Below are 12,979 nucleotides of genomic sequence, written 5' to 3' on the forward strand. Positions count from 1 at the left end.
CAGAGAGGCCAACCTCAGAGACACCAGTGTGGCCACATGTTCTGGGGAATGCAGGTGACCTGTGGGGACCTTGGAGAACACACAAGGGCATTACAAGCTGAAGCTGGGTGACACTGGACATAGCATGGGGCAGTCCTGGGGGGGACCACATCCCAGGGCAGCAGCTGCACAGATGACGTTGAGGTGGCCACATTTATTATCAGCTGTGAACAGCGGTCAGGCAGGGAGTGCCCTGCCAGAGCCGAGCCTGGCCTGACCCCAGGGACGGAGTCCTGGCTCAAGCTGCATTGGATGGTGGGGTTCCTCAGCCAAAGAAGTGGCAGGATGCAAGGCCTCTCACCCCCAGGCCCAGGACCTGGGGGAGGAGAGGGTGGAGGTGAGTCCCTGGGCACAGCTGAGTCTCCCGGCAGCACCAGCCATGGCAGTGCCAGCCACACCAGCTTCCTAAACCTCCCATAAACGTCTCTGTGTACAGCAGGGCACATGCGGCCTTGGGAGGGCTGTTTTCCAGGTGGACAGATGTCCCCATGGATGCTGCCAAGCCCGCTCCAGTCCCCTAGGTCAAGATGCGTTACACCTGGCTGAGCAGCCATGGCTGGGAGCCAAGCTGACCCTGGCAGGGACACCCCACTGACCTTGAAGACGTGTCCTGCCTGCGGCTCCCGCAACAGCTGCTCTGGACTCAGGCTGTCTGCTGCAGAGGTCACGTACAGGTCGGAGTAGTCAGCCCCCCCGAAACAGCAGGATGTCACCCTGGACACTGGCATCTCCAGGGTGCACAGCCGCGTCCCTGTGAGTAAAGCTCAGGTACATCCCTGAAGCCCAGCCACCCATCTGCTGTTGGACCCCAGGTGGCCTGACTGTGCCCACTCCCCAGTGGGGCCCTGGGCCGGCTGGTTCTCCCTGGCACCTGCAGCACTTGATCCCCAAGTCTGCCCTTCCTCATGGACTGCAGGGGTCAGCAGGGCCACCTGAAGCCCAGGAGCTGGAGAGGCCAGTCTCCTGGAGGGAGCTGGACACATTGTAAGAGGTTGGTCCTGTCCACATTTGCACCCCAGAACCTGTGAGTGGGACCTGGTGTGGGAACAGGGTCTCTGCAGAGGTTGTTAGTGAAGGGTCCTGAGATGGGCTCCTCCTGGGTCAGGGGGCCCTCTTGCAATGGCCATGTCCTCCCAAGAGACAGGAGGGGACACAGACCCAGAGGAGGAGCCCCATGGAGACAGAGGCAGAGACTCGAGTGAGGGGCCACCTGGAGCCCAGGAGCTGGAGAGGCAGGAGGAGCCTCTCTGGAGCTGATGGAGGGAACTGGACACCATGGTAAGAGGTGTGTCTTGTCCACATTTGCACCCCAGAACCTGTGAGTGGGACCTGGTGTGGGAACAGGTCTCTGCAGAGGTCGTTAGTGAAGGGTCTGAGATGGGCTCCTCCTGGGTCAGGTGGCCCTCATGCAATGGCCATGTCCTCCCAAGAGACAGAGGAGGGGACAGAGACCCAGAGGAGGAGCCCCGTGGAGACGGAGGCAGAGACTGCAGGGAGGGGCCACCAGCCCAGGGCGACGTGGAGCCCAGGAGTTGGAGAGGCAGGAGGAGCCCCCTGGAGCCTGTGCAGGGAGCTCAGCCTGTGACCCTGGTCCAGCCTCCGCCCTCCAGGGTGGGAGAGGACAAGGTCTTGTAGTTTTCAACGGCTGGTTTGTGGTCATTTTCTACATCAGCCCCTGTGTTCCCTGCACTGCCCATCTGCACAGGTCCCCCTGTAGCTGGACAAGCAAGTGGTCCCATTCCTGGACCCTGAACACCGTGGCACAGAGCACCCCATGGCCCCTCCTTGACCGACTTCCCTGTGCACACACCTGTCTCGGCGTCCATGCGGATCACCCTTCCTCCATCAATGCAGGCCACCCAGAGTGTCCCCGTGGTGTCCATGAACAGCCCATCTGTCATGCCTTGCTCTGGCCCCAGCTGGCACACCAGTTGTGGGTTTGCTGCGGCAGGACAGACAGAGGCGCGTGGCCCCTCACTGCCCAGACCAGGGGGTGACATAGTGTGGCCTCAACAACGTGAGGGAGTGACAGACCCCGTGGTGCATCTGGGACCCCAGGAGGGGACTCAGGAGGGTGTGGGGGGCTGGCCACAGAGGCCCATACCTGAGGGAGGGCGTGCTGGGCTGGCCAGGGAGGCCCCGCCCAGGTAGGGCATGGGGGCTGGCCATGGTGGCCCCACCCATAGAGGGTGTGAGGGCTGACCACGGAGGCTCCTACCCCAGGGAGGGTGTGGGGGGGGCTGGTCACGGTGGCCCCGCCCAGGGAGTGTGTGGGGGCTGGCCACGGAGGCCTTCCTCTGGGGAGGGCGTGGGGGGCTAGCAACGGTGGCCCCTACCCAGGCCTCCTGTCTGCAAGTCGTAGTCATAGGACCGCACAGAGTAGTCCAGGCCGTCCACGTGGTAGAGACTGTGATGGTCCAGGGACCAGTCCAGCCCGTTGGGGATGCCCAGCTGGTCCAGCTGTCTGACCACGGAGCGGTCAGCATAGAGTGTGTACAGGGAGCCCTGCCCCGGCTCCCACACTCCTGTGGCGGACGCCTCTGGCATAGTGCCTGGAGAGAGTGGAAGGTCAGTGGTCAGCACCCTACCCTGTCCTGCCCACCCCACACAGACCCGCTGTGCAGAGCTGTGGTCACCCTCAGTTGGGGGACAGCAGGCAGGATGGCCCTCAGGCGGCATCTGTGAGTGAGCCTCTATGCTGGGCAAAGGGGGGACCCCAGGGATGTTCCACTGGGAAGAGTCCTGCTCAGGCAGAGGTGCAGGGCCCTCAGCCGCACGTGAATGGCCTCTGGCCACTGCCCCACCCTGGCGGCTTCGACCCTCCCAGGGTCCTCTCTGGGCAGGGATCTGGGAAGAATGACATGGAAGCCATGGGCTTTGGAGTGGGAGGGAACCTGTGGGCTGCCCAGCATTTGCATGGCCCCCGGGGGCTGCTTGCCAGCGTCCTGGGGAGGGCTCCTGAGGTCCCCACCCAGCTGGCACCCGCCATGACGGGAGGCTCTGCAGGTGGCCTGGCCCAGTCCTTTCAGCAGCCCACCTGCCACAAACCTCCCGGCGGGGTCCACCTTCCCGTCGTTGAACCTGTTGTGGGGCTTGTCCTGGTCCAGCCAGGCCGCCCACTCCACCTGCCCCTTCTCCCAGTCCAGGAGGCCAAGGCAGGTGCCAGAGGCCACCACGTAGCTGCCCTCTCGGTGCAGAGCCACATAGCCAACAGGGTCTCCTGGGAGGACAGAGGACAGCAGGGTGGCCCGGCTGCTGCTTCTCCGGGAGACTCCACCCACGGGGCTCCCGCCAGGAGGCACCATCAGGGCACAGAGCACGTCTCAGCACAGGACCAGTCCTGCTGGGCCTGCGTGGACCACCTCTCTGCACCCCCTCCCCACGATGGCCACCACAGGGCCTCCAGATGGGACTGGAGGCTGCCAAGCCTGCCTGCAGGGCCACCAGGACTGCAGGAGTGGAGAGCGCTGGCCTCTCCTCACATCAGTGCCAGTGTGAGAGCCGCGGGTGCCCCTGAGCCCTCGGGTAGGACGCTGGGCCTGGGGCAGGCTCCACAGGAGGGCGCCTGAGGCCAGACACAGACTTGGGGCCAGCCTTGATCTGCAAGGGGGACAGTGGCACCTGCCCTTGGGGAGGGGGAGGGTGAGTGGGGGATGCTCCCAGAGTGCTGCTTCTGCTCCTCAGAAAACCCACAGGGGTCATCATCCACACAGGTGTGCAAGCCCCACAGACACACAGGTACCTCCCAGGTGTGTGTATCCACAGGGGTCAGCAGTCCACACAGGTGTGCAAGCCCTCTGACACACAGGTACCTCCCAGGTGTGTGAATCCACAGGGGTCATCAGCCACACAAGTGTGCAAGCCACACAGACACACAGGTACCTCCCAGGTGTGTGAATCCACAGGGGTCGTTATCCACACAGGTGTGCAAGTCTCTCAGACACACAGGTACCTCCCAGGTGTGTGGGTCCATGCACACACATGAGCCTGGAAAATGCACAGTCACCCCCACCCTAGCTCCTGAGTCAGGACAGGTGCATGTGAGGCATAACCCCGGGGTCAGATCCAGGTGCGGGCTCCACACAGCAGCCAGGAGGATGTCAGTGTTTCCAGGATTTAACCTGGATGACAGCAAGCCCGGCTTTGGTCCTTCCAACTATAGCTATACACCAGGACTTCCCACCCCACAGTCTGTCCTGTGCCCAGGGTGTGACAGCCCACACTTCAGGGGCTCTGGAGCAGGGGGACAGGTGCTGAAGAAGCAGGTGCCCTGGCTGGGCCCCTGCAACCCTCAGGCCACGAGTGATGCTGGACACCTGTGGCAAAGGTACCAACGAGCCCTAGGACCTCAGGGACATGGGTCAACAAGCAGGCAGGACAGCTTCAAAGCTAAACGAGTCCCAGGATTTCAGGGGACACGGGGCCCTGGGCACATAGGATGGTCTCACAGCTCCCTTCCCAGGAGCACCTGGATCTCCAGGGGACCCATACTTCCTCAGGCCCATGTTCTGCAGGCCCCAGGCCCACTTCCTCTGGCCCAAAGTCTCCACCTCTCAGACCCACTTCCTTTGTCCCACCCTCTGCAGTCCCCCAGGCCCACTTCCTTTGTCCGACCCTCTGCAGCCCCCCATGACTTCCTTTGTTCCACCATCTGCAGGCCCCAGGCCCACTTCCTCTGGCCTAAAGTCTCCACCCCCCAGACATACTTCCTTTGTCCCACCTTCTGCAGCCCCCCAGGCCCACTTCCTCTGGCCCAAAGTATCCACCCCCCAGACCCACTTCCTTTGTCCCACTCTCTGCAGACCCCCAGGCCCACTTCCTCTGGCCCAAAGTCTCCACCCCCCAGACCCACTTCCTTTGTCCCACCCTCTGCAGCCCCCCAGGCCCACTTCCTTTGTTCCACCATCTAGAGGCCCCAGTTCCACTTAAGTCTGCACCTCCCCAGAGAGTGGGTTCCTCCAGCACACAGTCCTGGTGTTGATGTCCACAAACACTAGCTGCCCGGTCTCCTCTTCCCACATGGGACACTCCCCCATCCTGTGCCTGTCCCGGATGACAGCCTCGATCCTGGGGGACGCCATGGCCTGGGAGGAGGACAGGGCTGTGAGTGCCCTGTTCTCTGTCCCATTCTCCTGGTCATCAGGTGATCGCTGCTGGACCGTGCAGGCTGGGCGCTCCCGGGTGTGTGACATCCTGTGGTCTCAAGGACAGCCCTCTTCTGCTCATGAAGCCTCACCCAGGCAGACAAGGGGATGCAGAGAGGGAGCAGGCCGAGCCCACGCCCCTCCTGGCTCCTCTGTGCCTCGTGTCACTCTGCATGACCCGAGAGGTCGACAGAACGTGCAGGTGCCCCGTCACTTGAAGAGGCACCCCCTGGCAAGGTTCCAGGAGTCCCCCTTTTCCTCTGGTGGCACAGTCTGCCCACCTCCCCCACCTTCCAGGCCCCCCACCTGCAGCCTGGGAAGCAGGGGCTGCTAAGCTGAGCCAGGTGGGCCAGGCTCAGAGGCTGGGGTGGGTGCTATCTGCAGGTGGCTGGCTCTGGAGCACACACCCTGGCCTCTCCGCCCAGGAGACCTCTGCCCCAGAAGGGCTCACTTCTCAATGCTCCTGTGAATTGGGTTGCTGTGAGACCCCTGCGCTCCATGGGACTCAGTTCACAGGGCCCTTCCTGGACAGCACCAGGAGGCCCAGCAGGCCAGGGCTCCCATACTGGGGCGGCTCACGTGCTCCTCAGCCCTGGTCCTGTCCTGCTCGCTCAGCTCTTGGGACTCCACCGCCCTCTGGCCTCAGCCAGCTGAAGGCTCCACTAGGTGGGGGCGGCGACTCCCTTCCGCCCTCCCCTCCGCCTCCCCTTCGGTCCCTCCCTCTGTGCTTCCCCAAATCAACAGAGCCCCAGGCGGTGGCATGTCACCTGTTGTGTCCTGCAGAGCCAAGGTAGCAGTTGCAGGAGTCGCCCGTGCGCTCTGCATTAGAGTGGGAGAAGCAGCAGCCCCTGGGACCTCGCTTCCATAGAGACCCCCGAGGTCGCGGCCAGCGCCCCGCCAGGCATCCATGAGACTTCCCCTTAGGGCCGACCATTAGGCTCCCCAGCCTTCCTGGGTTCTCCCCTCGCACAGCCGCTGACCTGGGCAGCGGGACACTGTGCTCCTGCAGAAGCGCGCCGGCTTGTAACTGGGGGTCCACGGGCTCACCCAGGCAGGCTCACAGGGAGCACAGGTTTGGCCGGGCAGGCGCAGAGGGACGCAGGGGAGGCACGGGAGCCCTGGGCAGACACACGGGGCGCTGGACAGGCCCAGAGGGGGCGAAGGGGAGCCCTGGGGAGGCACAGAGGGCACTGGGCAGGCGCAGAGGGGGCGCAGGGGAGGCACGGGGAGCCCTGGACACGCACGCGGGGCGATGGGAAGGGCTCTACTCACAGGCATCCTGTAAAGAACGGACTGCTGACCCCCGAGCTTCACCTGCTGACCCGACCCGGCCTCGCACACCTGGCTGTGTCACCCACACGTTCACAGGCACCAGCGCCCCCTCCCCCCGTCTTCCTCCGCCCTCTGAGATGGTCTGGGCGCCACTCCCCCAGCCACGGGTTCCTCCCGCTGTGGACCAGGGCTTGGCACAGGCATGTCGTCCCCTGTCCCTAAAGGAGAGGTGCTGGTGGTGGAGGTGGAGTCCCCGCACCCACGTCTCCATGCCGCTAAGTGAGCCCAGCTCCTCCACACCCCAGGCTCCAGCCCCGGAACCCAAGGACCCCAGGCTCCACGGTCCCCTCCCCGTGGGCTAGAACCAGACTTTTGGGTGAAGGACTCCCTTGGGAACCTCCTCCTTCTGGGTTCCAGCCAGCGCTCGGCAGCATCCTCACCCCAACCCTGGTCCCAGAGCTCCTTAGGGCCCCGGACTGCAGGCGCCTGTCTGGGAGACCACCAAGGTGGGTGCTGGGGGCTGGTTCCTGCTCCCACAGCCCAGGAGAGGCCACCGCCTGGGTGGAGGGGGTCTAAAAGAAAATGGATGGAGAGCTTGGACCTGGAGCTCGTCCACTCCATGAAAGGTGCTGTGGCTCTTGGGAGCACTGGCTGTAGCCAGGGGGCGCCCCCTCACCCCGAAGGCTCCTGCTCAAGGTGAGGTCAGTGTGTAGCCCTGGATCTCACCCAGATTGGGAGGGGCCCTCTGGTTCTTCTGATTGGCCCTCAGGGTGTGAAGACAGGCCAGGCCCCCCTGCTGGGCAGCCTGTAGTTGCCCCTGGAGCGACCCCAGCATGGGTGTGTCCACTCACTCTCTGGCCACAGTGGGCAGGACACACACCTACTCTGCAGGGCTCTTGTAGAAGCAGACATCTCCCAGGACCACCAGTGATGTGCAACTCTTCAAAGCTAAGGGGACATATTTAGGGAGCCATGTGGGACCCTGAGGTCAAGATGGCTGAGGTGGCCCCTGATCCATCCCCATGGCTCTCCTCTCTATGCTCAAGCCGAGGAAAGACAGCAGCCGGACAGTGTCAGACCTCAGGACATCTTGAGCATCAGGACACAATGCTGCCTTGGCTTGGTGGGAAGGTACAGTGGGCTGGAGAGAGAAACCAAGGGTGGCAGGCAGTCCCTTGGCTGGGCAGGCAGGGTGATGGGCCTCCATGCAGAGCACCTAGCTCTCCCAGAGACACACTGTGAGGGCGCAGAGCCCCAGATGCCCTTTGCTCCCACATTCCAGGGGCCCTGGCACCAAACCGCTTGTCATGCCCCTGTGACCCCACAACAGGACGCCAGGCACCCACCCTTCTCCGCTCCCTGGTGGTCCGGCCTACCTCCAGAGTGCTCGTCCTCCACCTGCCAAACGCTGGCCCCTTCCCAGGCCCTGCCTGGAGCCCGGGGCAGCTTCCTTCTGCACCTGGGGTGGATGATCTCATCTGTCTCATGACTTACACCCTCCGACCTGCCCATGGTTCCCCCGTTTGTAGATGAGAACACACGGGCTCCCAGACGGGACTCCGTGCCCAGCACCCTGCTTGGAAGTCTATCAGGCATCCCACATGGGCTGGCTCACTCGCCCCTGCTCCCCTGCCTTCCTCCTCCTGTCAATCACCTGCCTTCCTCCTCCCCACCTGGGATGCCTCCTCATGTCCTACCCCAGTGGGGTGACTAGCACCCCAAGTGCACTGGGACCTCGGGCAGGGCTTCTTTTGCATGTAGGGTCTCTGCAGATGTAATTAGGTAATGATCTCAACATGACACCATCCTGGGTCAGGTGGCCCTCATGCAATGGCCATGTCCTCACTAGAGACAGAGGAGGGGACACAGGCACAGAGGAGGACCCACGTGGAGACGGAGGCAGAGACTGCAGTGAGGGGGCCACCAGCCCAGGGCCACCTGGAGCCTGTGCAGGGATCTCAGCCTGGGGCCCCTGGCCTTGGCCTCTGCCCTCCAGGGCTGGCAGAGGACAAGGTCCTGTGGTTTTCAACTGCTGGTTTGTGGTCATTTCCTACATCAGCCCCAGTGTTCCCCTGCACTGGCTAAGTGCTGAAAGGCCACCTTGGCACTCCCGCCATCTGTAAAGTTCCCTCTGTAGCTGGACAAGTTTTGCCTGGAGCCTGTGGAGGGAGCTAAGCCCTGTGACCCCTGGTCTCAGCCTTCTGCCCTCCAAGGCTGGGGGAGAAGATCCCACTGGACTGGCAAAATGGTTTCAGCCCCTGTGACTCCTTGTTTCCAAGTGGAGGACACTAACAGGGCCATGAAATTGCATCCAAAGTTGGCCCTTCATCCCAGCCTTCCAGATGTCCTGTCCACCAGGCTCCTTCCTGCCTCCCTCTGCTCAGCTGTGCAGCTCCCTGGGCCCTGGGGCTCCTCCCCCCCTCCCCCCTTCTCAGCTCTGCAGCTCCCTGGGCCCTGGGGCTCCTTCCCCCTCCCCCCTTCTCAGCTCTGCAGCTCCCTGGGCCCTGGGGCTCCTCCCCCCCTCCCCTCTGCTCAGCTCTGCAGACCCCTGGGTTTGGGAGCCTCTTCAACTAGGTCTCCCTGGCACCACCCTCTCCCCGTCTGCTCCCCCAGAGCAGTAGCCTTGTGCCAAGTCAGTGTGAGCCTGTGTCCCCTCTAATGACTCCTCTGATGTCCTGCTGCCACCCTGCTGGCATGGGGTGGGCTCCCCCACCAGAGCAGGGCTCAGTCACATGGACAGTGTCCAGTTCTCACCCTCCTGGTGACACTCCTTCCTCCCTGTGGGACAGCTGGAGATAGTTTGCTGGACCCGTCCCACTTTGCTGTCCATTGAAGCCGTGATGGCCCTGAGGCACCTTGGGAGGTACAATGACCTGTGTGCTTGTGGTGAGCCCACCAGGCGGTACTCCCTGTGGGAGACCTGCTGGAGTGACTCGCTGGACCCCGACACAGGCCTAGGCCCTGGGGTCATGCCCCCTGCCCCCTGGTGGGTCAGCTGGCTCCCTCTGTCCAGAGCATGAGACCCTGCCCTCCTCTCTTTGGGTCTGTGAGTGGTGGCACTGCTTTATCACGTCTCCTGTCTAGGAGTGGCTCCCTCTGGGGCTCAGCTGAGCACCCCCCATCCCAACTCCTTCCTGACTGGTGTTGTCGCCCAGGGACCCTGTGACAGGAAAGCACCCTGGGTCTGCCAGAGCCTTGGGTCAGCTGGCCTTAGGCTGCTTCCTGGGAGAGGCACAGGGGCAAGGTGGGGCTCAGGCTGTGGTCTGCCTGGGGACAGACGTCTCCCTGAGAGAGAGGCTCAGCGCTCCTCCATCACCAAATCCCGCAGCCCAGGGCCTGAGCCTCCCTCCTCCTGCGCCCAGCACTCCATGTCCCTCATGAGCCCTGGCTGGGCCTCAGGGTCCCGCAGGAGCACTTTCCTCTCCCACAAGTGACAGGCTGACTTCTTCCCCAGGCTGCGGCCTGAGCCTTCACCTGAGCCTCTCCTGAGTGACTCTGGGTCCTGCCACTGCCCACGTCACAGCCCTGAGTCTGTGTCAAGGTCACCTTCCATGAGCACCTGTTCATCAGACTGCCCGGCTCACCTGCCTGGTGTGTCCAGTTCGGGCAGGACCAGGACAGCCCCATCCACCTGCCCTGTGTGTCCACGCGGGCAGGACTAGTACAGCCCCGCCCATCTGCCCCTGTGTGTCCAGCGCCGGCAGGACCAGGACAGCACCGCCCTGCTCACCTGCCCTGTGTGTCACCATGGGATGGACCCAGTCCCTGCCTCAAGGTTGACAGCGGCGCTGATGCTCAGAAGACTCCCTGCGCCTCCTGCTGGCCGCCGTCAGCCCTACACCCTCGGGGCTCAGAGCACCTCCTGCCTCTGGTCCACATCTCTGGGGCTGGGATCCTGAGGGCAGGCCGTCCTCTGCAGGGTCCTGGGAAGCTCCTTCCTGCATCTCCCCCCCCAGGACCCCAGGCCCTAAGCTTGGGTCCTCATCACTCCAGTTGTCTCCCTGTCCCCTCTGTCCCTTCTCCATCTGCCCCTCTTCTCAGCACCCTGCTGACTCCTTGGGCCCCAAGACCCTCCAGGTCACCTCCCTGTCCGCATCCCTACCTATCAGGTGGCAGAGGGCCTTTTGCATTCCCAGGGCCGGCAGTGGATGTGGACACTGATATTAGCGGGCCACAGAACTCATGCCCTGGGCAGCAAGGACCTCCCTAACCAGAAGAGAGTCTCTGGGAGACCCTGCCCCAAAGGCATGACCCCCATAGTCCCAGGAGAGCTTCTGGGAGAAAGAGGGGGCTCTCATATGGAGAGACTGGAACCCTGCATCCTGTAGACCTAGGGTGACCATGGCAACTGTGGGGTGGGGTGCCCAGTGGAAGGTCATCTGCGTGTAGAGGGAATCGGGGCACCCACCCACCCATCCCTGCTCACAGACCCCTGTACCCCTCTCTCCCTCTCCCTGCTCACACCCCCTGTACCCCTCCCTCCCCCCTCCCTGCTCACACCCCCCTGTACCCCTCCCTCCCCCCTCCCTGCTCACATGCCCTGTACTCCTCCCTCCCTCTCCCTGCTCACAGCCCCCTGTACCCCTCCCTCTCCCTGCTCACAGCCCCCTGTACCCCTCCCTCCCTCTCCCTGCTCACAGCCCCCTGTACCCCTCCCTCCCTCTCCCTGCTCACACCCCCTGTACCCCTCCCTCCCTCTCCCTGCTCAGTCCTGCTACACTACTGAGGGTCCCCACCTGTTGCAGAGCTGACCTCTGACCCACCTGAGTCAGTCTGGCCAAGGGGCCTGGGGTACACAGCACAAGATCATCAGGTAGAGGGCAGCCCCCAGGGTGGGCACTGGGTGTTCGGGGCCCTCTGGTCTAGTGGGTAGTGACACCGGACATCAGTCCTGACTTCACATCAAAACTGAGATTCAGAAGCAGTGAGGCCCCGTCAGCATGAGGGGAGGGTCCCCATGGCCCTCTGCACAGGGGGCTTGTGCAGCACCTGAGGTGGGATGTCCACATGTGACAACAGGAAGGACCCCAAAGACACCAGCTCCTCCATGGTCATTCGTCCAGACCGTGTCGCACAGCTCCTGGTGACCGCTGCAGCAGGGTCCATCTGCTTCATGAGACCCACACAGCAGAGGGTCTGCTGGAGCCAGTGACCACCAACCTGGGGCCTTAACTGGAAACGCATCTTCCACGTGGCTCCTCCTTTGAGTCTGTCCCCTCTTCTGTTTTAAGGACATGGCCATTGCATGAGTGCTCCCTGTCCCAGGAGGAGCCCATCTCAGGACCCTTTACTAACGACCTCTGCAAAGACCCTGTTTCCACACAAGGTCCCACTCACAGGTTCTGGGGTCAAGATGTGGACAGGACCTGCCTCTTACAATGGTGTCCAGCTCCCTCCACAGGCTCCAGGGAGGCTCCTTCTGCCTCTCCAGCTCCTGGGGCTCCAGGTGGCCCTGGGCTGGTGGCCCCTCGCTCCAGTCTCTTCCTCCATCTCCATGTGGCTCCTCCTCTGTGTCTGTGTCCCCCCTTTCTCTCTTGGGAGCACAGTGGCATTGCATGAGGGCCCCGTGTCCAGGAGAAGCTCATTTCGAGACCCTTCACCTGTTACACCTGCACAGGTGGCAGGCAGCCTGGGGAGCCAACAGGGCTCTTCCCAGGGCTTGAGGACCTGAGTAGGGCTGAGTCCTTCCCGCGTGGGCCAGGAAAAGGGGAATTGGGTCTTAGCTGGGTTTGTGGGCCAGGTACCTTTGTTGCTAGGGCAAGTCTAAGTTCTGAATGGAGAGTCCCACAGACAGGGCTGGAGGCGGGGGCCTCCTCCACTGGGCAGCCTTGAATACAGGTGTCCTCCAAGGGAAGTGCCTTGTCTACTGTCTGGGGTGTGCACACACGCGCTCCTCCTGGTCACTCCCATGGGAAGCCAAGGTCACTGAGGAGGATGAGGTGTCCAGTGTGTATACTGCAGAGGACACTGTGTCCCCAGTGTAGACAGGAGGAGGACACTGTGTCCCCAGTGTAGGCTGGAGGAGGACACTGTGTCCCCAGTGTAGGCTGGAGGAGGACACTGTGTTCCGAGTGTAGATTGGAGGAGGACACCGTGTTGCGAGTATAGACTGGAGGAGGACACTGTGTCCGAATGTAGGCTGGAGGAGGACACTGTGTCCGAGTGTAGGCTGGAGGAGGACACTGTGTCCGAATGTAGGCTGGAGGAGGACACTGTGTCCGAATGTAGGCTGGAGGAGGACACTGTGTCAGAATGTAGGCTGGAGGAGGACCCTGTGTCTGCAGTGTAGACTGGAGAAGGACACTGTGTCCCGAGTGTAGACTGGAGGAGGACGGTGTGTCCCGAGTGCCGACTGGGGGAGGACGCAGTGTCCTGGGTACATTCAAGACCCCATCCCTGCCAGGACTCTTCAGGCTCTGTGCCCTGGACTTCATCAGATCTGAGGGGTGTCGGGCTGGGTACTTCTGCAGGGAGGCTTCCTGAGGGACACAGGCTCCCACGTGTCGTGTCCTCTTCCCACACTG

General features: G+C 62.9%; 1 protein-coding gene across 1 annotated transcript; it reads right to left on the minus strand.

The window, feature by feature from the left end:
• Window positions 1-304: 304 nt before the first annotated feature.
• Window positions 305-3,344, minus strand: LOC143388488 (regucalcin-like). The gene is made up of 5 exons (XM_077107782.1): window positions 3,077-3,344; window positions 2,376-2,591; window positions 1,850-1,981; window positions 636-790; window positions 305-355 (listed from the first exon to the last, which is right to left on the minus strand). The coding sequence occupies exons 1-5, from the start codon at window positions 3,342-3,344 to the stop codon at window positions 305-307; spliced, it is 822 nt and encodes a 273-aa protein (XP_076963897.1).
• Window positions 3,345-12,979: the final 9,635 nt, after the last annotated feature.

Source organism: Callospermophilus lateralis, chromosome Y (assembly GCF_048772815.1).
Source record: "Callospermophilus lateralis isolate mCalLat2 chromosome Y, mCalLat2.hap1, whole genome shotgun sequence".
Lineage (NCBI taxonomy): Eukaryota > Metazoa > Chordata > Mammalia > Rodentia > Sciuridae > Callospermophilus > Callospermophilus lateralis.

Bases quoted from the DNA above. Each gene is read 5' to 3' on its own strand.
- LOC143388488 (XM_077107782.1), bottom strand. From the start codon at position 3,344: ATGGTGCCTCCTGGCGGGAGCCCCGTGGGTGGAGTCTCCCGGAGAAGC. The intron at 1,982-2,375 runs GTAGGGGCCACC...GTCCTGCCGCAG, and splicing joins CTTGCAGACAGGAGGCCTGG to CAAACCCACAACTGGTGTGC. The intron at 356-635 runs GTCAGTGGGGTG...CTCCTCCCCCAG, and splicing joins AGGCAGGACACGTCTTCAAG to GTCCTGGGCCTGGGGGTGAG.